This window comes from Pyricularia grisea, chromosome VI (assembly GCF_004355905.1).
Source record: "Pyricularia grisea strain NI907 chromosome VI, whole genome shotgun sequence".
Classification (NCBI taxonomy): domain Eukaryota; kingdom Fungi; phylum Ascomycota; class Sordariomycetes; order Magnaporthales; family Pyriculariaceae; genus Pyricularia; species Pyricularia grisea.
Window position 1 is genome coordinate 991695 of NC_044974.1, and position 26916 is coordinate 1018610.

Here is a 26916-nt window from a genome sequence, read left to right on the forward strand (position 1 = left end):
TTTTTTTTTTGCATTTTTTCTTTTTTCTTTTTTAATTTTTAGAAGATTGCAAATGGCTTGGGAGAGCGTTGGGGAATGTAATATGTGATTGACGAATTTTTCTGGCCTTGTTTATGTGACCTAATATGGGAGATTGGCAGTGTAATTCTCGCAGCAGTTCTCGCAGCAGTTCTCGCAGCAGTTCTCTTTGCATTTTTTCCTTTTTCTTTTTTAACTTCTATGAGACTGCGAATTGGCCGGGAGAGCGTAGGGAAATGTGCTGTATGGGTGGTGGATTTTTCTGGTACTTTTCAACTGTAGGTGGCATGAATAATGGACAGGTTCGGTATGTGGGTAGTTTTTGGCCGTATAACGGTTGCAGCAGATTTCTTTAACTTCATTTCATATGCAAACCCTATGAAGTGGCGGGGGGAGAGAGAGGTGTTCTGGTCTGTGACAGATTTTACTGCTTGTGTCTATTTTGCCCCCTGTAATCGATTACTTCCTCAGTTTCGAACATGTAAAGAGCTGGCTATATTCTTTGCACGAAGCCGCACTACTTAAAAACAGATAGTATTTACCATGAATATGTTTCTGCACGTATTGGTATTAAGCTTTGCTTTCTAAGTTGGATATCAAATATTTGAATGCGCTCTGGTCGGCTCAGACTGTAGGTGTCACCCATGATAACATTACGCCCAGTTTTTCTACTCAAGCTAGCAAATACGCAAAGTCTTAAATGTAGCATTGATTAAAATCCTATTTGCTAGTTTACCTATTGTGCAAGTATTTATGGAGACTAAATTTGCCTGTGTTGCATCGACGCGAACACCGATATCCGTCCAGAGTTCCGAGGTGGGCTAAACCTTATTACTGAAGCATTCCATTTCTCAAAGCGGCTCCTCCATACAAGTATAAACAAATATTTGTATATATTAGTTTTTCTTTCGGGGTATTGTTGTTTAGGTCTGCTACTATCATGGTGAGTGAAGGGATCTAAATAAAATTTACAAAATAATAAAAGTAAAATAAAAAAAATAACCTGGGCCACCACCGTTCCTACCTTTCGCCGAGCCCGCTGAAATCCCCAATCGTCCAGTCCCACAGGGATGGGATTTGGCGTGCACAGATGACGTGCTATAACCTACCTATTTGTCAGTTAGTGCTCGCGTTGCAGGCGGGCACGGGTTAACCCCGCGAACCCGAGGCTCAACTCTTGATTACATTACAAGCAAAAGATCGCCACTGACGGTCTAGACTAATTTGGATTTGGAGAACTAGGCCAAGCATTGGGGTATGTTTTAAGAGATTCTAATTCTGCGTTTCCACATCACAACTGCCGGCAGATACAGTAAACCATTCGCAACTCAACACCTGCACCAACATCCATCGCAATCGCCTTTACCCGTCAAGCTCCCAACAGCTTCTACGAGTCTTTCCAAGCCTCTACCCCACCCTACCAAACCAAAATCAAAAACGGTGCCCAAAACCAACGCACCATTAAAACCCTCCCGGCCGTCAACGAAACCAGTCCTGGCAGCGACGATACTGACCGCTGCCCTCGCAGTACTCTTCGCAATGGTATTCTCGACCCCGGCATTCATCACCCGCCTGACGCGACCATTTACGACATCAACCATGCTCTCCGTCTCCGAGGCCACATCCGGCGGCGGCGCGGCGGCAGCGACGATCCCCGAGGGTGCTCAGCGGGCGACCTTTGCGGCGGGTTGCTTCTGGGGCGTGGAGCACATCTTCCGCAAGCACTTTGAGAACAAGGGCCTGTACGACGCGCGCGTGGGCTACATTGGCGGCGAGGCGCAGAACCCGTCGTACCGGGCCGTGTGCTCGGGCGCGACGGGCCACGCCGAGGCGACGCAGGTCGTCTTCGACCCCAGCCGCATCAGCTACAGGCAGCTGGTCGAGTTCTTCTACAAGACGCACGACCCGACGACGCCCAACCAGCAGGGTAACGACAGAGGCACCCAGTACCGAAGCGCCGTGTTTTACCACAACGCCGAGCAGGAGAAGATCGCGAGGGAGGTGACGCAAAAGGCAAACGAGCAGTGGTGGAAGGGCAAGATCGTCACGGAGCTGCTACCAGCCGGACAGTGGTGGGACGCAGAGGACTACCACCAGTTGTACCTTCACAAGAACCCGTCTGGGTACCAGTGTGCCAGCCACCACCTGAGGGATTTCCCCGAGCTCAAATGACTGCAGGACAGCCCGGAGGAGGGAAGAGCGAAAATCTAGACTGTAGCTTTGATTGTGGGCGCAAAATGTAAAGTTTAGGTAGTTCATAAAAACAATTTTCCTGGTATTATACACTACGGAATCCAACGCCTCAACACCAGTTATGTACGGGCTGCTAAATGCCATTTTTGAGCAGAGAGTTAGGTAGTACAATCACCTCCCTAAAGCGCAAAACCTTGATTACATGATAACAAAAGAAATGCATGTCTTCATCCTCCGCTTACTTTCGCCTGTTGTTCTGCATCATCAGGATCTGCACCATGCGGATAAAGATATTGAGGAAGTCAAGCTCCAGGCTGATGCTCTCAGAGATAGGATCCTTCTTTATGAGACCCCTCTCGGCAAGGCGGGCGTGGTGCAAGACCTTCTGAACGTCGTAGAGCGTGAAGCCGCCAAAGACTGCGAGACCACCGTAGAGCCAGAGGTTCTCGGTGAAGGCAAGCGTCCTAACGGCAGTCACGGGGACGACGAGAGGAGCCAGCCCCGAGACGGCAACAATGGCAGCACCGGCCAGGAGGGGTCCACCAATGTAGAGGTACTTTTCCTGCTTGGCGGTGGCGCCGACAAACGAGATGGAGCCCATCATGGCGATGGTGTAGAGGCCAGCACGGGCAATGAGAGGGCCCGGAACGAAGGCGAGAAGAGGAGCGACGAAAGCGGCCTGCGTCGCGTTGAAGGCCGTCCAAAGGGCGTACTTGGGTACGTAGCTGTAGAGATATCATGTTAAACAAGGGTACTTTTTTGGTCAAGTTTGCAAGTCACTGTCACTTACTTGTCAGGGTCAATAGACCTGGCGCCAATCATGGTAGCAAAGCTGAGACCTAGACCGCCAATGGCAAAGACCCAAGGGTTCGTGACCATCAAGCGATACACGAATCCCGTCTTGATCATCTGCCTGGCAGTCAAGCCGATTATGCCGACACCCAGACCGGTGTGCAAAAAGGTGTCGTTGAGGTACGAGCGCTCGTAAGGAGGCATGCCTCCATCCTCGCGGGTCTCGCGGTTAAAGACCAGGTTGGTTGCCACGAGGGTTCCTCCAAAGATGGCACCGCCGACGAGCAGCTTGCGCATCAGCGACGAGTTGTCCACCGGAGCATGCGGGGCGTGCTGGTGGTAAGCTCGGCTCGAGGCGCGGGTGAGAAGGCTGGAGGACGTCGTCGGGCGCCATGTTGCTGTCTTTGATGTGAAAAAAGTGTTTTTGGGAGCAGACTGGTGAAAAGCGCGAAGGGTAGTTGGCTTTGCGCTGGTGCTCTTGATCAGATGGGCCAGACGAGCTGGGCCCTGACGGATCGAGATGGTGAACGACATTGTCGCGGGATCCTAGGATGGTTTTCTCTAATGCAGTGTTGTATTATCGCAAAATCTTTCGAGTAAACTTCGACTGATTTGATGGCTGGCTGACGTTGTTGCTGCGATGAGAGGTTGTGGGTGATATGTCGAGGATCAAGGTATGATGGCAAAATTCGGAGTGGACGGATGGCGGAGGCGTGACGTTGATGAGTGGCCGACCAAGCTCTAGCTGGTTGGTCAAAGCTTTCCAGTTTGTTCAGGACAGTCACAGAAGCTGTTGGAATTGATGATGAATGCTGATTAACTCCGTTAAAAGCCGACAGTTCACGTGACCCGCCGGACCAGAGACTGGAGAACGTACTCTGGTAAAGACTGCCAGGACATTCTACATTCTACCGACAAGTCGGCAGAAGACTTACGGAAGTCAAGTTCCAGTATCATCCATGGATGTCAGTCATATCCAAGCATGTTGATGCGCTTCTTCAACCTTCCACCACCGGTATGACTCGGTGACATTCATTCCAGCAAGCAATAAAATAAATCTTCGTCGCAGTACCTACTCGACAGGCAACCCACTGCCCAATTTTTCTAATTCAGGCTCAATGCTGCCTCTACATCCCTGCATACTCGGCCTGTCAAGGCTGTAGAAGCAACATCTGTCCTAGGTTTCTTATTCGCGCCACCGACGACTAGTTTGCTAGGTTAATCGTTTTCCCACAAAAACTAGGCGGTTCCCGACGATTGCGCATGCACAATTTGTATATTATACTATAATTAGGAACACAACCTTGATCGTCACCTTCCTCGCAATGGACAGGTTCGTCAGATCATATACATGATCCCTGAACACAACAGAACCAATTTCCAACAAGCATTTGAAGATGTCTTTAAACCGGAATCTAATGTAGTTCAAATAGCAGTCGTTTCAAGACTCCTAACCCGTTTGAGTAGTCCCGGCTATTTCAAAGACCACTTGGAGCCAAAAGGTAGCCTGAGTGCAATACTTAATATATGTCCATATAATATTGAGCATGCCCTAGTAGATGTCTTTATTTTCAATGCTTTGGATGAAAAAAATGCCATTGACGCTAAGCTTCTTTTTCTCATTGCAGCAGACTCCCATGCACTACTGCGCACGTTTTTGTCCCTAGATATTTTCCCCAGGCTACGCAAACACTGCCGGGTCTTATACCTCGGCTAGACTGAGGATTTCCAACAGCCGGCAGAGATGTAAGCGCCTATGCAATCATTCTTGGGCCTAGAGTGTCATGATTTAAGTAGTGCCCTGCTATCCATGGTCAAGGCAGCCCGCCTTAATATGTTGGTATTATACAATCATCAATACAGCTTGACCCGATCCTTGCGATAAACGCACCTACAGATAACAGCAAAAGGTTCAACGATATAATCCTAGACGGCAAACAGTAAAAATAAATTGCCAGCCCAGTTCAGAACAACAGCAATCACTTTACTATGAAACTGCTCATCTTCCAACTATTATTCGCCCTCCTGGCTCACACGATCTTGTCGGCACCCACAAACTGCTCAAGACAAAGCCGACAAGGTAGAACCCAAACCCCGGGTCTCACCATACAAGACCCGTCGCGATTATCACCTGAACCGCTGAGGGGTACAGTGGACCGAAACAAGCCCGTAGACGCAGAGAATGTGCCCTCGGAGAGAGGGCACTTCTTCACCGAGTTGATCGGCAAGATTGCATACGCAAAGACTGCTGCCTTGACGGAGTCCTCTTGCTTTTGCGGAGGCGGGACTATATGCTGCCGTGACCAGAAGGACCCCGCAGGCGGTCTGAGTTGTGGTCTGGGTGTGTGCGGTGTATGAACAGCTGGTCACTCTGATCGGATGTATGAGGATTATCTGGCTGCGCACAAACAAACTGCTAGGTTGGCTTGGGGGTCATGAAATATTCAGAGTGTTTGCGCATCTACAAAGTACTGGTATCAATCCATTAATTATTATGTATCGCTGTATATTATCTACTGGACCTGATGTGACCGATCTGGATCATGTATTTTTTCTTTTCTTTTCTTTTGTAAAAGAGACCAGTTGAATTCGAGTTTGACGCAAACATCTAGGCGTATCTCACACCCTGAGATTGTTGTGGTATGGTGGGAGGAGCCTGCTGCATTGCTGGAGGGTATACCTGGGCAGGCAAATGCGCCGGCGCCGGCCGCATCACTAGCTGACCATTGGCGCCCGGAGAAAACACCAGTTGTCCCGTAGCCAACATGCCTTCGATCGACCTCGTGAGCGCCTCCTGCTTCTTGTTCACGCGCCACGTGTGCGTGTCCACGCAGGCCCACACGAAGAGTTGGAAATGGCACAAGGCGGCGAGGCCGAGCATAGCGGCGACGGCGATGATGATGGCGAGGCGCGTCGGCTTCTGTTTCCAAAGAGCGTTGACCGCGGCGTCCTGCTCGCTGCAGGAGCTGTACAAACTGGAGCAGACACGGGTTATGGTGCTGGGGTCTTTTTGCTCCGGGTAGTACCAGGTGTTTGACGTGTAGTTGTACTCCCTATCGGGTCTATCGACATATGTAACGTTGTAGATCCACGTGTCGGTCGTCTGGTTCAGGTAATACTGGCCCCGGTAGCCATTGTAGGAGGTGTCGCTGGGGTCAGGTATATAGGGGCCGTCGTAGCCAGAATTGCCTAGATAGTCGATTTCGCTGTATGCAATAATGCAGGCGAGGATCGGAATGATGAAGAGGAGCCAGAAGCAGAGATCGATGCTCAGTATGACAGCCGGGTGGGCGGGCCGAGGTGGTTTGCGGCAGAGGCGAACCAGGAGGTCAGTTAAGCCCCAGAGGATGGAGAAGATAAACTATTCGTGGTTTGGTTAGGATCAAGTATATACAATGCTGAGATTTTGTTAAACAAAAAATGCGGCACGGGCGGACTTACCATGGGAATGGCGATTTTTGTCATGTATTTGTCGCTGCTGAAATCCGTGCCGTAAAACCCATAGCCTTCAAGGTGGATTGCGCCTGCGAGGATCCACGCACAGCAGCCTATACCGGCCAGACAAACAATACATTGCAGACTCCTCAATGCGACTTTCCATGCCCAGTGTCTATCTTCATTCTTCAAACGCTGAGGGAATGAAGCTGTTTGTTCCGGATCCCGAACTGTTGCCTCACCAATTATCACAGGCTGTGCTGTCGGTAGAGCCGCGGAAGAGAGAGTCTGTTCTGTACCGGTGGTAGCAGGTGCAGTGGCGTTGGGCGAGGCCTGGACAGCGACGGTGGGTTGAGGCTTCTGGGCTGCCTCGATTTGTCGCGCTCCAGCAGCAATAGCCGGATGCACTGCCTGACCAAGCGACGGCGGCGTTGCGGCTGCCGACGTCATCTCTGTGGGCGTTTGCTCAACGGTTGAGGCCATTGTGGGAGTTTGAACAGATGCGAAACTCGAACAACTACCAAAAACCGCAAATGGGCAAAACACACGCACAGCTGAAAAGAGGAAGCAAGAACATGGGTGGTCGTTTTTCAGCTGCGCACATTTGATATTTAAAGCATCCCCTTAAGAGTAGACCACCCTGGACTGGCATGCATGTCACAGGCGCCAGTACGGTAAGGCTGTAGGGAGAGTGGATCCAGTTGTATTAGGACCAAATCCATGTAGGTTAGCTTAATTCAACAAGGGCCAAATACGACGTGGCGGCTGGCTCGACAGGCAGCAGTTGCCAAGCGAGCCAATGACCCCGAATGCCAAGCGTTAATGGCAGCCCATTCCAAAACACGAGCTTATTTCCCCTAAATTTTCTTCAAAGCTATCGCACTAGATTCCTTTTCAAAGTGGGAACTGGCCCGAGTTGACAAGCCGATGGTTCTTACTCATCAAAAAAAAGAAGTACAGAGCAAATACGAAGTTTGGGAGGCAAGCAATGCTAACAAAGCAAGACATCTTGCTTGAGAATCAAGTACCTATGGTTAGTGTAAAAAGCCAACACAAGTTGTAACCTGTCGATCAAACTGGCATCGCGAAGCGAAAGTCATATGTCGCCTCGAGCGCTGCGCGGTCTGTCATATATTTGGCAATCATCGCGTTTCGCTCGGCACACCTTTCGGCCGGCGTAACCCTAAGTTCTCCCTGCTTCCGCGCCCCTTCTACCAACGCGGATGTGCGTGGCTGTCGTATCTTTGCATACTTTGCAAAAACTTGCGTCAACTTTTCAGTCGGGATCACAGTCGCTGGATCGCAGTCTGGCAGCTCGGCCGTCAGATAGAAACAGTCCTCGCTTGCATTGGAGTTAGTATCAGTAAGTAGGTGAAGCGGTCAGGATTTTTGCAAAGATTCAACAACCAACCAAGGAATGGTTGGACTTACCAAGCCTGGTTCGCACCCTGTCCCAGGTGGACGGCGGTGGGGTGCACCGCATCGCCCATCAATACGCATCGGCCCAAGTACCAGTCGCTCTGCTTGAGCCCAGGCCGGTCGTATATCCCATATTTGATCATCCTTTGTGCCTTGCCAACCATTTCGGCCACAATAGGGTCCCATGAGAGGTCACGTAGAGTCTTTTCTAGCTCCGCTTTTGTCCTCTCTCTACGTTCGTCGTCAAACAAACCCCACGACGCTTCCTCGGCTGTCGAATCGTTGTGACTGAGGCCCCAGGAGGTGTGGTCTGCGGTGATGGGATAACAGACTAGGTGAAGGCTGTCACCGTACCAGTTGCGCAATCCAGGTCGATCAATGAACTGGACTGGGGTGGGTGAAATACCTCCAATCTTTGGTCAAGGTCAGTGATTACAAGTTGTCTCCAGTTGATTTGGTGACATGGAAAAAAAAAAAAGAACTGTCCAATACGCACTTACCTGCGCCAGACCTGTAAACCTAGGTTCTCCATCCTCCAGACCTTTGGTAGCCAGGAGCCATTTCCTCGTCTTGGATTTGAGACCATCGCAGCCAATGAGAAACTCACCCCTCTCAGATCGTCCCTCGTTGAAGAAGGCCGTCACAGAAGTGTCGTCTTGTTCGATCCTTTCCAGCGTCCATCCAGCTCGTACCTCGATGCCTTGATCAATGGCAGCATCCAAGACCCATTTTGCGAATAGGGTCCTTTTGACCCCAATAGCAGGGTATCCATACCGACTCTCCCAGTTTGCCGGGAAGGGTGACGCTTCCCCAAGTATCTCACCCGCTGCCGTGCGGTCACAGAGCTCCACGAGCCCTGGAGCATTCTCTCGAAGCTTTTCAACAACGCCTCCGCCCATTTTGGCCAACACCTTTAACCCGTTTGGGCTGATCAACATCGATGCGCCTACATCGCCTTGTCTGGATGCCTTTTCGAAGATGATGGGCTCGTAACCTTTTTGCTTCAGCAGGCATGCTGCAACACAGCCTGTGATGCCACCGCCGATTATCAGAACCCTTGAATGTGTGGCGACCATTTTTCTTACGTCACGACCGCTGTCGATTTGAGCGAAAGAACCCTGTTTGATGTTGTCAGAAGTGCCTGAGTCCGGTGGGTGTCCAGTTGAATATTATGCACCTACTGACTGAGGGAGGCATCGGCCCAAACGTCGTTACTTTTGGCCGTTCAAGCTCAAAGCTTGTCCATCTTATCCAGAGTCGTCGTTGGTTGAGTTGGAAATTCAGTCAAACATTGTAACTCGGATGGGACTCGGCGTCTTTGCTATGGGTTTGACGGCTATAGTATCCTTGGATGAACTTTCGGGATAAGACTTGACCCGTTCCAGACTAGTCAAAAAGCGTCTCAGAGATTCGGCATGCATTATGCTGCAAAGCTTGGTCGTACGACGTACCACAAAAGATCGGCATTTTCAAGATCCAAATCGGGATCAGCCGCGGAATTGAACCCAGGAGCCGTAATACCGTGGTGCCGGTAGTTCAAGCTACAGAGTACCATAGTACATGTTCGTAACGAGTCAGCCAAGGTTCGATGATCTGCTCTGAACAATACATATCCGACGTGCATTGAACATTGGACTAATCCTAACCTTGACACCGCTGCATCTTCAGCTACGTACATGTTTCGCGCTCAGGCCTTTTGGACGCATATTATTTTCGGAAATTCTTCACCCTGCGGAAATACCTTCCAATTCCGTTGTTTGTACAACGTCATGCTAATTATACTGCTGCTTGGCGAGATATAGATGTCGAGTCAAGATCGATTCAGATGCCTCACTGTCGACTCTGAACTCGGACCCAATTACTTAGGTCTTTTGGTAAAAAAGTAGTAGGTGAAATAAAATACTATTCATGCCTTAAGCATAACTACCTAGTTGACCCTACAAACCAATTTCTCTCCTGATACAGCCCCTGGACGGCGCAACAAATCCAAACCCCCTTTTACAGCAGTCTCCAAGCTACCGTCGACGACTCGAACCTGGAGAGGCCGAATATTACCCTGCCCCACCAGTCCATCTACCTCCTTCATCCAGTCGACCGCAAAGTCACGGTCACGCCGTCTCGCGTCCGTCTTGTACGGCGCACCCCAGTCCAGCGCCCTCCCAAACGCCGTCATGGCAAAGACCCACGATGGCAGCACCGCCCGGCGCGTGTGGCCAGAGATGGGGAAATTGTCGAGCGAGACGTAGCGAGCATGATTCAGCTCGTCGTCTGCGCCAAGGTTACGCAGCGCCTGGTAGCAGATGCGCATCGAATCGGCGCTGGTGATGCAGTCCACCGCGGTGCCGAGGCGCCCTCTGGTGGACGCTCGTATGGCGGCGACGCAGTCGTCGGACCGGTAATCGTGTACGGCCACTGCGCCGGCTGCCCTCGCCATGTCAAAGTTGTGTGGTGAACAGATGGCGATGGGCTTGAAACCGAAACTGGTGAATGAAATCTTTAGCATGTTGTTTTCTTCTTTCTTTTCATTTGACTCCAAAAAGAAAAAAAAAAGCAGAAACAAGCTGTTCTCTTACTGTCTCAAGACCTGGATGATGAAGATGCCAGATGCCGTGCTACCGCCATAAACTAGCACATGTCGATCCTCCTCTGGCTTCTTCTCCCTCAACCTCAGCGTATTGAACAAAACCATACCGGCGGTCAACACCCCGACCGGCAGCGTCGCGGCTTGCTCCAGAGACATTGCATCGGGGACTCTCAGCAGGAACTCGGCATCGGTCACGACGTAGTCGGCAAAGGCCCCAGCGCCACTGCCTCCTCCGCTGTAGCCGCAGGCCACACCGCAAACGCGGGCGCCGACGACCATGGACCCCGGCACCTGTCCGGGCCCCACCGCCACGACGGTTCCCGAAAAGTCTAGACCGGTCAGCGAGCCGCGCGGGAAGCCGGCGGCCACCATCTTGGCATCTGAGGGGTTCAGAGCAACGCAGGCGGTCTTGACCAGGACTTGGCCCGGCGAAAGCTGCGGCATCTCCAGAAGTGCCATTTTCAGCTCGCCCGGCTTGTTGATCAAGAGACCGTGCCGCTTTGGGGGAAGAGTTGCCGCTAGCATTTCTTTTTTTTGGGCTAATTCTATAACAGAGATGTAATGCTTTCGGTGTGCTCTTCTGGCTGATGCTGACAGACCAAAAAGTGAATATCGTTTAATTCAGATTTTAAGACTCACCCTTGTTTTCGTATATCGAGTATCCTGACAATCCTAACAATGTCACAGGTTGATGAAAGCTCAAATTAATACAAAAGGTGGATATATATTAATATGTAACAAAGGCATGGCCCGGGACATTATAGTCGCTTTGTGAGGCTTTGTCATGTTTGGCGGTGCAATGACACATGGACCAAATTGCCGGAGTCGTCGATGATGCTAGAGCGCCTCTGTGTTTCATACGACAAAAATCTCCCAAAACATTGCTCAATGTGGGCGGGAATCTGCCGAGCGTCTGATTCAGTGAAAAAAAGCTTGCGGTTCGAAACAATCATAAGAAATTACCAATTATAGACTGGAAATACAAATGAGTGGAGTGTTCGTTTGTGTCAACACTCTCGAATTGTCTCCCGTAAAAGGGGGTTTTCATGTATTTAATCCTATCCATAATCTACAAATGACAGCTTCATGTCTACTACTTGAAAAGAAAATAATCTCGTAACAGTTATTTAATACATACATTTCCCCAAAATAGAACGTTGAAAAGTCCTTGGAAAAACAGACTCAACTCTCATAGGGGATCAAAGACATCATATTAGCTGGACACACCGGCCACTTCACGCTATCCATTCGTTCTATTTCAACTGTACCGGCAACAACCCATAATCAACGAAAATGGAGCCTGTTGCAATAATAGGATACGCCCTCCGCTTTCCAGGCGGAGCAAATACGCCCTCCAAATTCTGGGAGCTCCTGACGAACGGCCGCGACGTTTCCCGAACACCAGACCCAAACCGGCTCAACCTTTCGAAATTCCACCACCCGAGGGGTGAACACCACGGCAGCAGCAACGTACTTAAATCGTACTTTCTCGACCAGGACCCATGCCTTTTCGACGCCTCATTCTTCGGCATCTCGCCGCTGGAGGCCGAGGCCATGGACCCTCAACAGCGGCTCCTCCTCGAAACGGTCTACGAGGCTGCCGAATCGGGCGGCGCGACTTTGGATGCGTTGCGCGGGTCCCGAACGTCGGTGCACGTTGGCGTCATGACGGCCGATTACGCCGACGTCCAGGCCCGCGACCCCGAGGATATGAGCAATTACGCGGCGTCGGGTGTCTCGCGCGCCATGCTCGCCAACCGTATTTCGTACGCCTTTGACCTGCGCGGCCCGTCCGTCTGCATCGACACGGCCTGCTCGTCGTCGCTTGTCGCGCTGCACCAGGCCGTACAGGATCTCGCGGCAGGAGAAGGAGGTGGTGCGGGGTCCGACATGGCGATAGTCGCCGGCTGCGGCCTTTTATTGGACCCGCTCATGTACATCTCCGAAAGCAAACTCCGCATGCTGTCGCCGACGGGCACGTCCAAGATGTGGGACGCCGGCGCTGATGGGTATGCTCGCGGCGAGGGCGTGGCGGCGGTGCTGCTCAAACCCCTGAGCAGGGCTTTACGCGATGGCGATCCGATCAGGGGCGTCGTCCGCGCGACAGGGGTGAACTCGGACGGCCGCACGCCGGGAATCACCATGCCTAGCGCCGCGGCGCAGGCGAGCTTGATTTGGGATACCTACCGCGCGGCTGGGTTGGATCCGTTTAATTTGGAGGAGAGATGTCAATATTTTGAGGCGTAAGTAATTTGGCTGGTTGGCTTTTCTTCTCCGGAATTAAGGTGGGAAGGGGAAAGAAGTGACTGACATTTCTTTGGTGTTGTTTGCTCGGTAGACATGGAACAGGCACACCAGCGGGAGACCCTGTTGAAGCAAGAGGAATATTCAAGAGCTTTTTCGACTCTGAGGTAGCAGATAAGTCTCACAACTCTGCAGAAACCCCGTTGCTGGTCGGGTCAGTCAAGACCATTATAGGGCACCTTGAGGGATGCGCCGGCCTGGCTGGTGTTATCAAGGTGCTTGTCGCCATGGAACATGATACAATACCACCGAATCTTCATCTCAAAAGACTTAATCCAGAAATCGAACCACTGTCTCGTGTGCTAAAAATCCCCACAGAATCTACGCCATGGCCAACACCTGCTGCTGGCCAACCCAAGCGTGCGAGCGTCAACAGTTTTGGCTTTGGTGGCACGAATGCCCATGCCATTATCGAGTCCTTTGACGGTAGTATGGGGAAGCAAGATTCTGAAAAGAGTAGAAAGAACGACCAACATGATGCTGTAAGCCGTGTTGATACTTGGGAAGGGCCAGCAACAGCAGCAGCAGAGCGACCAACAATGCCCATCGTACTAAGCGCACACAGCGAGCCGGCGCTCAGGAGACAAGCCGAGAACCTACTGGAGTTTCTGCGCGAGAACCCAAAAGTGGAACAGAGGGATCTCACCTGGACGCTCTTTGCACGACGCAGCGAGCTTGGCGTCCGCATGTCCATCCCGGCGGCGGAATCACTAGATCACCTAAAGCAGAGGTTGCAGGAGAGGTTATCAAAAGCGGCAGCAAACGAGAAGAGCACAAAGCTCGGCGAAAACGCAAAAGCCCTAGTGTCGCCGGACGAAGGCATGGGGATCCTGGGCGTCTTCACCGGACAGGGCGCGCAGTGGGCAGGCATGGGGAGGGAGTTGATGATGCACAACAGCACGTTCAGGCGGGCAATATCGCGCTGCCAGGACGCGCTCGTCACCATGCCGGTCGTGGCAGACAGGCCTGGCTGGTCGTTGGCAGAGGAATTGTCGAGGGAGGAAAAACAAAGCGGCATTTCACAGGCCGAGTTTGCTCAACCGTGCACCACCGCCATCGAAATCGCTCTGGTCGACATCCTGGCTGCGCATGGTGTTCGCTTTAGTGCGGTCGTAGGCCATTCGTCAGGTGAGATCGCAGCCTGCTACGCCGCCGGCATCCTGTCCCTGCAGGACGCCATCCGAATTGCCTACTATAGGGGTAAACATGCCCACCTTGCTCGGGGTAACGGTGCCATGCTAGCCGTGGGTCTGGGTTGGGACGCCGCAGAGGAGCAAATTACTGCGGTCGACAGATTCCACGGGCGTCTCTGGCTAGCGGCTAGAAACTCACCGTCCAGCGTCACCATTTCGGGCGATGCCGACGCTATTAAGGAGGCGCATGCAGAATTACAGCAGAGGGGAGTCTTTTCGAGACTGCTAAAGACGGAAAAGGCATACCATTCACCACATATGGAACCGTCATCTGAAGCTTATCTGCAGTCGATGAGGGCTTGTGGCATCAAACCCCTGAGGCCGAGGAATCGTAACCCCTGCATTTGGGTCTCGAGTGTGACCGGGAACGCGGACATGTTTTGGGATGGGGATTTTAATGGTTTGGCCACCGGTCAGTATTGGGTTGACAACATGGTGCAGCCCGTCCTATTTGCGGATGCTGTAACTACTGCTTTGACCAACGGAGGCCCGTTCGACGCTGCAATCGAGGTAGGTCCTCACCCGGCGCTCAAGGGGCCAGTCGGGCAGACAATACAGCCGCATCTCAAGCGGATAATTCCATACTGCGGCGCCATGAATCGCGGCGCAGACTGCGTGAACTCATTCTCCGAGGCCCTGGGCTTCCTCTGGTGCAACTTTGGCAGCAGTGCCATCCGTCACCCAGAAGACCTTGGCAAGCCCCGGCCACGTATGGTAAAAGATCTGCCGTCATACCCATGGGACCACACAAAGCCCATTTGGCGCGAGTCTCGAGTCTCACGGAACCATAGGCTACGACACCAGGAGCGCACCTTTCTGCTCGGCCGTCGCTGCCCGGACGATACCGACGCAGAACCGCGCTGGAGGAACATGCTGAGTCTCACCGAGTTGCCTTGGCTCCGTGGTCACGCATTCGAGGGCGAGGCTTTGTACCCCGCGGCTGCCTATATCGTCATGCTCCTCGAGGTTGCTCGGTTTTTGGCGGCGGGGAGGAAGGTGGCGTTTGTTGAGTTGTCGAATATGAGCTTCAATCGTACCCTCGCAGTTCCAGAAGGGGGCCCGGCGGTTGAGATTATCACCTCTGCCAAGGTTGAAGGGAGCGCCGGGCTGAAGGATAAAATCCGGGCATCTGTCGGGTTCAGCGTCTGCCAGGATCCGGTTTCGGGTACTGTAGATTCCAACATCTGTACGGGATCGGTTGAAGTATTCTTCTCGGGTTCAGATCAGGGATCAGGAGATTTATTTATGCCAAGAGTGGCCCCTTCTAACACCAAGACTCGTGTCGATGTCGGTGACTTGTACTCCATGTTCGACAGCGCCGGAATCGAATATCGCGGCGTGTTCCGCGGCCTCGTGTCACTGAGCCGGAGTACTGGTGTGGCCACTGCAACGGCATCGTGGAAATGCGAGGATATCGACTGCGGCGACGGACTAGTGCACCCTGGACTGATTGATACTTGCATCCACCCTGTAGTGGCTGCGTTTGCCACCCCAGAAATGGACCGGGTTAAGTCTGCGTATCTGCCACAAAGGCTCCAACGACTCATCTTCAACCCCAATACCAAATCATTGCCCAGTACCGGTCACAATCAAGAAGAAGCCAGATTTGCCGTGGATGCATATGTCACCGACTCAAAACCATCGACGCTAGTAGGTGACTTTAGCATATACTTGGCCGACGAGAAGAAACAATCGATGCCCTTGGTACAGGTTGAAGGCCTTTCCATGACAGCCTTCGGAAAACCAGACCCCATTGACGATCGAGTCATCTTCAGCCAAACCATCTGGAAGCCAGACCTCTTGAGCAGTAGCGGTTCTGATGATTTGACTGCCAGTTACAGCCCTTCACAGCACGATATGATTGTGGACGCTGAGAGAGTCTCGCTGTTCCTCTGTCGAAAGATAGTTGAAACTGCCGAAAGAATTGGAACCCACAAACTGAAAAAGCATGAGCAGATGCTGGTGGCGTATGCCCAAGAGACAGTTACAAAGGCGCGCCGGGGCGAGCAGTGGTCCTCAGCTACAACCATCCTCGATACTTTCGAAGAAGGCAGCCCATGCCCATGGCTGCAAGACGACGAAGCCACCATTGACTCCATCTTCAAAAAGCACAGCAGCCAAGTCGACTTTGCAATCCTCCGCGCATTACAAGACGAGATCGAGGCCGTCTTCAGCAGCCAAAAACAAATCCTCGAGGTCCTTTTTGCTAAAAACATGCTGGGTAGGTACTACAGCGAAGGGCTCGGCCTCCGCAACGCACAACGGCAGGTCGCCCGGTACCTGGGCAGCATATCGCACCGCCACCCGCATGCCGACATCATCGAGCTGGGCGCCGGCGTCGGCGCCACCACGCGAGCCATCCTCGACGCCGTCGGCCCGGATGGCTACGGCTCCTACACCTTCACCGACGTCTCGGCGGGCTTCTTCCCCGAGGCCAAGGAGCGCTTCGCCGCTCCGTACCACGCCGGGCGCATGGTTTTCTCCAAGCTTGACGTCACGATCGGTCCTCAAGAGCAAGGGTTCGAGCGCGGCGCGTATGATGTTGTGGTGGCGGCCAACGTCCTGCACATCGCCCCCGACGTCGAGGCCACGCTGCGCCGGGTCCGCACCCTCCTCAAGCCCGGCGGCCTGCTCGTGGCAGTGGAACCGACCGGTGGGCTGGTGCAGGTGCAGCTCATCCTGGGCGGGTTGGAGGGCTGGTGGCTGGCGACGGACGGATGCAGGACCGCAGGGCCGCAGCTCTCGGTCGATTCGTGGGATGCCAAGCTGTGGGAGGCGGGATTCTCGGGCTTGGAGGTCGTGCGGCATGACCAGCCCGACGACAGGCTGCGGACCTGCACGTCGTTTGTCAGCCAGGCTCTGTCCGACACGGTCAGTTGCCTACGGCAGCCCCTGGCATATGCGCATCTGCTCCCGGTAGGGAGCGTGTTTGTTTTGGTTGGTGGTGCCACCGTGACTACTTCACGAGTGGTCCGCGACGTGGAAGCACGGCTCAAGGCACGTGGTGCCTCGGTGCTGAGAGTGCGTGATGTTGCCAGCTTTGGCAATGATGCAGCGATTCCTGATAAATGCTCAGTTCTCTATCTTACCGAGTTGGACCATCCGGCACTACGCGGGGGCGACCATGATATGGACGCCGGCGTGTTGAAGGGGTTACAGACCATGTTTGGCAAGGCCGACTCAATCTTTCTCATGACGCAGGGTGCAGGCCGGAAGAATCCTTCGTCGAACATGCTCGTCGGTCTATGCCGTACTCTAAGAAGCGAGATGCGGTCCTTGCGGCTGCAAGTCCTGGACTTGGAGGATGACTCGGTCAAGCTAGAGGCGACTTTGGTACTGGAGCACTTTCTACGCTTCATCATGTCGGCTGATCTCGGAGACGACAATGTACTCTTCACCGATGAGACTGAACTGCTCCTCAAGAATGATGGTATACTGTACATCCCCCGAATTCGCACATGTCAGGAGCTGAACGATCGCGTCAACACCTCGCGGCGGAACGTATGGGCGCAGGTCGATGCTGAAGATCATATTCTGGAGCTGATCCACGACAATTTGACAAGTGGCAACATGGCAAACACCTTGGGATACGAGCTCGTAGCAACACCTAGAACGAGTAGCTACGGGACTGCGGACCATGGCCAAGGCCTAATGACGATCCATGTCAAGTACTCAACCCTTATTCCCATCCTAAACACACAAGGTATGGCTCCATGTCCGACATACCTCTGCTTTGGTTTGGTCAAGGAGGGTGTAAAGGGGCTCGAGCGGCCAGTGTTGGCATTATCCAGCTTGAACAAGTCCATCATCCATGCCTCGAGCCGTCAAGTTCACTTTACTCCGCAGGAGAACGACGTCAAACCTACTACAGTCGCCATTGTTTCTCTGGTTCTGGCCGTCCGGGCTTGGGTACGCAGCGTGCCGAGAGGATCGACTATATGGGTCCACGGAGACTTTGATGAGACGACATTGGCTTTGCTAGAGACGGAAGGCGGGAAAGCAAGGGTCGGAATATACTGGACGAACTCTGCGTGGAAAGCAAAGTCAGAGCCTGAATCCAAGCGGGTGCCGGTTTTGATACATCGCAACATGCCATTCAGACACCTCAAGGCAGCAATACCTCGGGGTATCTCTGCCGTAATCACAACGGGGTCATCGAGCACCGATGAGGTTTTCTCGGTTCAGCAGGCTCTTGGTCTCAAGGATGTCCTCTGCGGGAACCTGTTCAGCCCTCCACCCAGCATTTTATCCCGATGCCGGACGGACTCTGAGATGGCTAGGGAGCTCGAGGAGGCATTCGTATTGTCCGTCGGTATAGAAAAGGCAGAGCCACTTATATTCTCGGCAGCCATACCCGTGGAAAAAATCCCCACTGCAAATATCAGCGACTTGCCTGCTCAGGTGCCAAACGACCTTGTGGTGGTTGACTGGACAGCTTCTTGTCCAGTGCGTGCAAAGATTCAACCCATCGATGCCAGCCAGTTGTTCAGAGCCGACAGAACGTATTTTCTGGTCGGGCTGACGCGTGATCTGGGCAGGTCGATCTGCGAATGGATGTCACAGCAAGGGGCACGCCACATTGCCCTGGCCAGCCGCAATCCACAGTTTCCGCAGGACTGCCTGGACTTGATGAAGACGGCCGGCGTGACGATCAAGGTCTTCTCCATGGACGTGACCGACTACAAGGCGGTGCGGACCACGGTTTCGACGATCCAAGACAGCATGCCACCCGTTGTGGGAGTCTTCAACGGCTCCATGCTGCTGTCCAACAAGCTCTTCGCCAGCCTCGACGCCGCCGAAACAATGACGGCCATCCGTCCCAAGGTCAACGGGAGCATCAACCTCGAGCGCGCATTTGCATTACAGGAAGGCATGCCAGGCCGGCAGCTCGACTTCTTCCTCCTCTTTTCCTCCTCGGGGAGCGTTTTTGGTGTACCCGGCCAGTCGGGCTATCACATGGCCAACCTGTTTATGAGCGCCATGGCGGCCAACCGTCGGGCCAGGGGGCTTGCCGCTTCTGTTATAGACATCGGCATACTAATGGAGGTCGGCTACGTGACCCGCCAGGACTCCTCCATGGTTCGCAACCTCAAATCCCTGCACATGATACCCAACTGGGAGGACGAGGTCCCCATCATGCTAGCAGAGGCCATCGTGGCCGGCCGTCCAGAGTCGAAGCATCAACAGGAGTTGATAGCCGGGCTGGCGGCCAGCAGAGACGAGGCCAACAGGCCGTTTTGGGCCGGCGAGCCACGTTTTGCCTTTTTCGTCAGGGATCAGCGGCGCCGCTTTGCTGCCGCCGAAAACGACGATCTGGGTGGCTCTGGTGCAGACGGCCCCTCGAACTCTCCAATGGAGCGGCTCCGGGCGGTCATGGCGGCCATGACAGCATCTGGAAGCAGTGGCAAAGATGGAGTCGCCACAGAGCTCACAGCTGCGATAAGAGACGCGCTCGCGCAAAAGATGGAAAAGATGCTCCAGGTCCAACCTGGATCGCTCGACATGGCCTCGCCCATCGTCGGGCTGGGCGTCGACTCCCTCCTGGCCATGGAGGTGCGCCAGTGGGTGCATAAGACGGTCGGGGCGGACGTGTCCGTGCTGAAGATCCTCGGAGGTGCCACGGGGGACATGGTCGCCGCGGCTGCTGCTGAGGCGGTCACGGTGGCTTTGAAGGATGCACCACCACTGGCGGCAAAGGCTGTTGTTCCAAAGATGTCTGTTGTTACTGGAGGTAGTGACTCGGTCGCTGCTGCTAGATTTTCGGCACCCAAGGCGCCCGGATCTGTTTCTAACATGTCGCCTTCGACCACATCTGGCAGCGACTGCAGCACAACGTCATCCGTCCTGAATAGGATGTGGGATGATGAGAGCCCTCTGAGGACCACACCGACTTCGTCAAGGTCGTCGATCCCGGACTCTCTGCCGACAGAAGGGTGGCCTGTAAGCTCCAAGGTCGAAACGTCCTTGGCTGCATCTCTGGGAGGAGCATCAGTCGTGCGGAGGTCGCCCTTGTCCTTCAACCAAGAGCGACTATGGTTCCTCCAGCAGTTCCTCGGCGATCCTTGCACATACAACGAAACGGCCCTGTACCGGCTCAGGGGTCCCGTCGATGCCAAGAGGCTCGAAACTGCCTTCTATCAGGTGCTGGCTCGTCACGAAATCTTCCGCACGCGCTATCAGAATAACTCTGGGACGGAAGCTGCCATTCAACAGGTTTTGGTCGTCCCTCATCATGTTGAGAAGGCCTCGCGGGCATTTAGGTTGGTTGATGCTAGTGATGAGAAAGACGACCAGGAGCAGTCAAAAGTCATCGAGACCGAGTTTAACGCATTGGCCAACAAAAAATGGAACCTTTCGACCGGAGTATGCATCGGAATCACTTTAATTTCACTTCCTCCCAGTACATCATCATCTCCCAACAACACCGAACATGTCTTCGTACTCGGCGCTCATCACATCGCAGTTGACGGGATAACCTGGGCCATATTCTTCCGGGATCTCGACAAGGCATACACCGCTGGCCACCTCTCACCATCTTCCGGGTTACAATACGCAGACTTTGCCATGCAGCAGCGCAACAAGACGCAAGAGGACCACCGAGTTGACATGGAATTCTGGTCCGCGGAGCTTGCAGGTCTGCCAAACGACCCCATCCCGCTGTTCCCCCTAGCAAAGACGACCGAGCGCGCGCCTCTGGACCGGTACGAAAGCGTCACGGCGTCGTGCCGGCTCGACGCAGCCACCGCCTCGGACATCAAGCGCACCAGCGCCCGCCTCCACATGACCCCGTTCGGTCTGCACATGGCCGTGCTGACGGTACTGATCTCGCACCTCTCGAGCAAATCCGACCTCTGCATCGGGTTCTGCGACGGCGGCAGGCCCGACGGCTTCGCGGAAACGGCGGGCTTCTTTGTGAACATGCTGCCCGTGCGCCTCTCGACGAGCAAACATGGAGAATCAGGCATGTTTTCCGACCTCGCCCGCGCCACCTTCTCCAAGCTGATGGACGTCATGGAGCACTCCTCGCTGCCGTTGGAGGTGATCCTCGACGGGCTCCGGGTGCCGCGCTCCGCGAGCCACAGCCCGCTGTTCCAGGTCGTTCTCAACTACCGCCTGGACGCGCTGGCGCACTCGAGCGTCGGGGATGGGCGGCTCGAGTTTGTAAAGACGCGCAACTCGCAGAACCCGTACGATCTGACGCTCAGTGTCACCGACTCGCCCGATGGGACCTGCCTCCTGGACGTGTCCATGCAGGACAGCCTGTACGGCCCCGAGGCTGCCGAGTGGGTCCTAAACATGTATCGCGTCCTGATGACGAACGTGTGTCAGGATGTTCAGGCTACGGTGGAGAACTTGCTCTCCTCGCTAGGGGTGGCTGGGCTGCCGACAACTGCAGTGACCACCCACGCGCCCGAGATCAAAGACGACGGTGTTAATGATGAGTCCCCCACAATCTGGCACAAAGTCCAAGGGGCTTCAGAGCGAAACGGTGATTCTACAGCCATCCATGATGTTGGTCCTGGTCGAACACTCAGCTATAATGACTTGACGGGGATGGCATCGTCTATGGCGACAGGGCTGCAGCGATTATGCGCTTCAAGGGGTGTCAAAATACGGGGCGCGTTCTGCGCTCTGTTGCTTGAGCCTTCGGCCGATTACATAGCCGCTTTGTTGGCTATGCTCAAACTGTCGGCAGTGTCATTCCCTATAGATACGACAAACCATAAAGAAAGACTCGCCGTCATGGCAAAGGACTGCAAGCCATCCATCTGGCTCTACCATAACCGGACCAAGGATCTCGCGTCATGGTTGGCAAAGACCTGCAATCAACATGATTGTATAGCAGTTGATGTTGCAGAATTAACATCATCAACGAATAGCCATGAAACTGTACCGAAAAAGTCCGCAGAGTCCCTCTCTACGTCTGCCGACCTACCTGCGCTCCTGTTCTACACCAGCGGGTCGACTGGCACGCCCAAAGGAGTCCTGGTGACGCAAAACAACATCAAGTCTATAATCACCTCGATGAACACCATCCTCAACTACCAGACACCCCCAGTTGTCCTCCAACAGTCGTCCATCGGTTTCGACATGTCCATGTTACAGATCTTCACGGCCCTGTTCAGCGGCGGCAGCGTGGTCATCTGCCCACAGGAGCACCGCCGGGACCCGATCGAAATCGCCAAGCTGATTGGTCGGCTCGGCGTCACCACTATGGCCGCCACCCCGACCGAGTGGAGCCTGCTGCTCGCGCGAGGGGAGGAGCTGGCGAGGTGTCGCAGCCTGCAGACGGCAATGGTGGGCGGCGAGATGGTTACCGGCCGTATCGCGGCGAGCTTTCGACGACTCGACAAGGCAAGCGGTGGGAGGAAATTGAACCTTTTCAATATGTACGGACCCACCGAGACGTGCATGATTAGCAACTTGGGCCGCGTCGAGTATTGGCTTGATGAAAATGTCCAAGAGCAAGGGAGGGCCTTGGCGGTGGGACCACCGCTGGATGGTGTTCGTATCCGCGTGCTGGGTCTGGATGGGAATGAGGTTCCATATGGAGCAGAGGGCGAGGTTTACATCGGTGGCGTTGGGGTTGGGTTGGGATATTTGAATAGGCCGGATCTCACCGAGGGCGCATTCCTGCCCGAACCGCCTGCCAGTTTCGAAGTCAAGGCTGGGTCTCCACAGTCTAAGAAGATGTACCGTACGCGAGACAAGGGCTATTTGCTCCCGAACGGTTCCTTGATGCTGTGTGGCCGCATTGACGGTGACAACCAGGTCAAGATACACGGGATCCGCATCGAGCTAGAGGACGTGGCATCGGCGATACTCAAGGGGGCTGACGGACTCGTCTCTCACGCCGTCGCCACTGTTCGCACCGACGAGCACGACAAGATCATCGTTGCGTTTGTCGTGCCCTCCCCCCGGCTTTCGCCCGCCGACACGCCCAGTTTCCTGACCGAGCTGCCCGCCAGACTGCCTCTGGCTGAGTACATGCGACCAGCCGCCGTAGTGCCACTCGAAAGGCTCCCGCTTAATGCCAGCGGGAAGCTAGACATGGCGGCTCTGGCCAAGGTGCCCTTGCCTGAGCATCGTGATGTCCAGGCAGCAGCCCCTAACCTGCAAACCACCAAAGGCGGAGCCAACGCCCCTGATGAAACGCACGAGACATCCTCCCCGGAGCTATCCTACCTCGAGCAGGAGCTCCTGTCAATGTGGACGGCGGTGCTTCCCAGTCTCGGAAAGCAGTTGGTCAAGAACACCAACACGCATCGCGGGATGGATTTCTTCCGGGTTGGCGGCAGCTCCATCACGCTCGTAGTCCTCCGCGATGCGATCAACCGGCGATTCCGTGCCCGCGTCCCCCTCCTCCCGCTGTTTGAAAACAGCACCATCGGCTCCATGGCAGTCATTGTCGGGAAGCAGATCGAGAAGCAGTGCGGAGCACACTGGGAGTTTTGGGACAGGGAGACGCGGTTTGATCCAGCTATGCTGCCGCCGCCAACACCGCCAGCCTTGTCGTCTCTCGGATTGGAGAAGCGGATGGCGTGGCACTCATGTGGCACAGGAATCCTCTTGACCGGTGCCACCACGCCTCTCGGACGTCGACTATTGCAGCGGTTCCTATCCCGGCCCGAGACGGTGCGCAAAGTCTACTGCATAGCCCTTTCGCCAGACCAGCAGACCGAGCTGCGGAACGAGTCGTGGCTGACCGAAGCCGAACACGCAGACCGCGTGGAACTCGCGTCCGGAGACCTCTACAACCCGACGCTGGGCCTCAGCCCGACCGACGTCCAGCGCTTCCGCACCGAGGCCGACGTCATCGTCCATGCGGGCTCCGAGGGCTCTTGCCTTAATAGCTACGAGTCAATCACAGAGCCGAACCTTGACTCGACCCGGTTCTTGGCCACGGCGCTCGGCATCTCGCCCGGCGGCGGTGTCAAGCCGCTCCACTTCGTCTCGAGCGCGCGCGTAATCCTCTTCAGCGGCCGCAACGAGCACGGTGCCTCGTCCGTCTCGCAGTACCTCCCACCTCTGCCCGACGACAACGACAACAGCAGCAAGGAGGGCTTCACGGCGACCAAGTGGGCGGCGGAGCGGCTGCTGGAGAACTTTGCCCACGCGGCTGCGGCGCGCGGCGGAGGCGTCGGGCCGGTCGCCCTCCACCGGACGGGCTATCTTATCACGGACGACGCCGGGGAGATGGACGCCATCAACATGATCCGCAAGTGCTCGGCCGTGCTCGGGGTCGTGCCATCGATGGATCGGTTCGAAGGGTGGCTGGACATGTCGGATATGGAATGGGTTGCGGACCGGGTCGCGCGTGACGTTCTAGAAGTTGCCGAGGCGGTCGATGATGATGAAAAGCCGTTGGTGCGCTACGTTCACCACACTCAGGAGAAGGCGGTCCCGGTGCTTGATTTCCAGGGGTACATGAAGGAGACATTTGGGCGGGCGTTTGAGAGCGTTTCCATGGTGGAGTGGACGCGTAGGGCTATCAAGGTTGGGTTAAGTCCGTTCATGGCTAGCTTCCTGTGTGCCGTCTGTGAGAGGGAGGGCAAGGCAAAATATCCTAGGCTGTTAGTGGACGTTGAAGAAGAGGAGTAGGACATGTCATGTAGACGTTGTGGAAAGATTATAGTGCTTGCAAATAAACAAATGAGGAAATTAAAAATAAATAAACATGAAACTGATCAAATTCGGGCCAAAGAAGAGGGAAAGCTAGCTTTAGCTGTTAAGGTTGAAAATAAGAATATGTTGCATCAAGGGCAAGATCAGATGACATACCCGACTAGAACAAAACAAGAAACTAGGTAACATGGGAAAATAATATCATTAAAAACTGATATAGACAGCAAACGCTCAAAACTCCAAAAAAGAAGAATACCCAACAAAAACATCCTACAAAGACACGGCAAAAGTCGCAAGGATGCAGAGCACCGACACCAGCACCGGCGCGGCTATACTCCTGCCCGCGCCGGACTTCTCCTCGGGCTTATCCTGCCCGCCATTACTCTGCCCACCATCCTTTGCCGCGCCGGCACTGGGCGTCGACGACGAGCCAGGCTGCCCGGTCGAGGATGCCGTCTCGGCAGGCGGGGCGGACGACTCGGTGGGCTTGCTTACCGCAGACGACGACGCACCACCATCATCACCGCCATCGCCGCCCTTTTGTTTGCTGTTCTTGACAGCCGTCTCGGCCAGCCAGGTGGCTGCCTCCTCACCAAAGACCTGAAAGTAGTTGAGGTGGTTGTCTATGATGACGGGCTTGGAGCCGACGGCGCAGATGGGGTCGTTGGAGTTGCACCAGTCCCGGTACCGATCCTCGTAAACCTTAAGGTTCGTGAGCTGGTCGCCCTCCCGCGGCCGGACGCCGGGGAAGTTGGCTCCCGGGCCGAAGCTGAAGGGCTGGTTTGGAGTATGACGGACGGATCCAAAGGTCAAAGCTGCGACGACTATTTGGGTTGTCATTCAATTAAAGGTTAGCGTCACTTTCGGCATATTTTATAGTCGAGTTAGGGTTTTGCCTTGGGCCTTTAGTGTTTTTTTTTCTTTCTTTCTTTTACTTACTTTGTGATCCGGGTGACTCCGTCTTTTTTAATGGGCCGTTGGTAGCCTGGTCACACTCGAAAAGGGGCCCTGGATGTGACAGTGACACAGCATTTCGTTAGCCAAAGTATCCCCCCTCCATCCCCACCCCCCATAAAACCCTTTGAACCCGAGATCGGGAATAGTCCAAGCCCTTTTGCGAAAGAAATGGTAACCAAGGGACAAAAAAAGAGAGCATCTTACCACCACCACCACCCATCACATCCTGCGCAACTATCCCACCCTGCGAGTACCCGATCAGAATAAGATTGGAATCCTTGCATTTGCTTGCGTACGTCTTCATCTGCTGCTGGCCGTTTGAAGAACCCTCGGCCGTCGAGACGCAGTACGCCGGCGCCGGTGCCGTGCTGACGTTTGCATTGAAAACAATGTCCTCATAACCGCACGTAACCTTGCCGTCTTTGGTGAGTTTGCCGCACACGTCACGGATCAGGGTGGATGCGCGCCCTGGGTACGGCTCGTCACTACCGCGAGCAATGAATAGTTGGTAGTCGTGGCAGCTAGTCGAGACGATTGCTTGTCGGGTTTGGAGGTCGTTCTGACGTTCTTGTTGTAATTGTTGTAGATGTTGTAGATGTTGCAGGTGTTGACCGTTGGCAGCCGCTGGTAGGCATGTGGCAAGTGCCACCGTGAGGAGGCGTAATGTTACCATGGCGGGGATGTCGGCGGTTGTGATTAGGTATTATTAGTATTAAACTTTTTCCCTCTTCTTTGGCCTTTCTTCTTCTTCCCTTCTCTTTCCTTGGCGTCCCCAAATACTATCAAAAATCAACGGCAAAACAAAATAAAAAAGATGGACAGGACATGGGACAGAGTTGACTTTAAACGGGAAAGCTAGATCTAGAACCGTTCATGCAAAGGACTCTTTTAGCGCCCCTTGCACCCTAACAGCTGAATTCCCCCATGCTCTCCTCTCGGCCCAGGCTCACTGGACCCCTGGCCAATACTAGACGACATTAATGACAGGCGTGGGGTTCCTTGGCTCTCCGTATGGGGAAAGAATGATATCCTCGTGTCGCAGCCCCCTGCTTTGCCACACCATTCTCTGCCTGGAAGGAGGCTTCCGGACCAAGTAAGTTGGGCTGTGACAAAACATGGAAGGCAAATCTCCCCAAGTATTGACTCGTAAAATCATGGCATTCCTTGCTGATATGTGAGGTCATGAGAAGCGCTGCCAGATGAAGGGTTGCAATCACTCCGCACTACAGAAAATCTACCAAACTGCCGACCGACTTGCACTTTGCTTTTGCATATCCCTTGATTTCCTTTGCTTTTATTTCTATCTTCCAAAACCCCGACAGTTTGGACTTTTCCAGACTCTCTTTTAACCGATCGTCATGATTTCGGTTAAGCCCCACTTTCCGGAAATTTGTC

The 26916-nt window shown here is 54.1% G+C and overlaps 8 protein-coding genes across 8 annotated transcripts; 3 read left to right on the forward strand and 5 right to left on the reverse strand.

Moving 5' to 3' along the window:
* Nucleotides 1-1181: 1181 nt before the first annotated feature.
* Nucleotides 1182-3706, reverse strand: PgNI_11423 (uncharacterized protein). Its single transcript, XM_031131390.1, has 2 exons — nucleotides 3002-3706; nucleotides 1182-2936 (listed from the first exon to the last, which is right to left on the reverse strand). The coding sequence occupies exons 1-2, from the start codon at nucleotides 3535-3537 to the stop codon at nucleotides 2450-2452; spliced, it is 1023 nt and encodes a 340-aa protein (XP_030976849.1). The 5' UTR covers nucleotides 3538-3706; the 3' UTR covers nucleotides 1182-2449.
* PgNI_11424 (uncharacterized protein) lies at nucleotides 1558-2190 on the forward strand (the record flags this gene model as incomplete). The annotated part of the gene is made up of 1 exon (XM_031131391.1): nucleotides 1558-2190. The coding sequence occupies one exon, from the start codon at nucleotides 1558-1560 to the stop codon at nucleotides 2188-2190; it is 633 nt and encodes a 210-aa protein (XP_030976856.1).
* A 1202-nt stretch (nucleotides 3707-4908) lies between the features above and the next one.
* Nucleotides 4909-7084, reverse strand: PgNI_11425 (uncharacterized protein). The gene is made up of 2 exons (XM_031131392.1): nucleotides 6445-7084; nucleotides 4909-6364 (listed from the first exon to the last, which is right to left on the reverse strand). Exons 1-2 carry the CDS (start codon nucleotides 6919-6921, stop codon nucleotides 5612-5614), a joined length of 1230 nt encoding a protein of 409 aa, XP_030976855.1. The 5' UTR covers nucleotides 6922-7084; the 3' UTR covers nucleotides 4909-5611.
* A 425-nt stretch (nucleotides 7085-7509) lies between these two features.
* On the reverse strand, nucleotides 7510-10966 carry PgNI_11426 (uncharacterized protein; the record flags this gene model as incomplete). Its single annotated transcript, XM_031131393.1, has 5 exons — nucleotides 7510-7780; nucleotides 7870-8270; nucleotides 8358-8975; nucleotides 9860-10337; nucleotides 10431-10966. The coding sequence occupies 5 exons, from the start codon at nucleotides 10964-10966 to the stop codon at nucleotides 7510-7512; spliced, it is 2304 nt and encodes a 767-aa protein (XP_030976854.1).
* Nucleotides 10967-11734: 768 nt separating this feature from the next.
* PgNI_11427 (uncharacterized protein) lies at nucleotides 11735-24540 on the forward strand (the record flags this gene model as incomplete). Its single annotated transcript, XM_031131394.1, has 2 exons — nucleotides 11735-12684; nucleotides 12780-24540. 2 exons carry the CDS (start codon nucleotides 11735-11737, stop codon nucleotides 24538-24540), a joined length of 12711 nt encoding a protein of 4236 aa, XP_030976853.1.
* On the reverse strand, nucleotides 22158-22815 carry PgNI_11428 (uncharacterized protein; the record flags this gene model as incomplete). The annotated part of the gene is made up of 2 exons (XM_031131395.1): nucleotides 22560-22815; nucleotides 22158-22317 (listed from the first exon to the last, which is right to left on the reverse strand). Coding segments are annotated over exons 1-2 (171 nt in total), but the record flags the coding sequence as incomplete, so codon positions are not given.
* PgNI_11429 (uncharacterized protein) lies at nucleotides 24514-26422 on the reverse strand. The gene is made up of 3 exons (XM_031131396.1): nucleotides 25726-26422; nucleotides 25504-25572; nucleotides 24514-25388 (listed from the first exon to the last, which is right to left on the reverse strand). The coding sequence occupies exons 1-3, from the start codon at nucleotides 26192-26194 to the stop codon at nucleotides 24835-24837; spliced, it is 1092 nt and encodes a 363-aa protein (XP_030976847.1). The 5' UTR covers nucleotides 26195-26422; the 3' UTR covers nucleotides 24514-24834.
* On the forward strand, nucleotides 24863-25168 carry PgNI_11430 (uncharacterized protein; the record flags this gene model as incomplete). Its single annotated transcript, XM_031131397.1, is given in 2 exon segments — nucleotides 24863-25106; nucleotides 25125-25168. The coding sequence occupies 2 exon segments, from the start codon at nucleotides 24863-24865 to the stop codon at nucleotides 25166-25168; spliced, it is 288 nt and encodes a 95-aa protein (XP_030977046.1).
* Nucleotides 26423-26916: the final 494 nt, after the last annotated feature.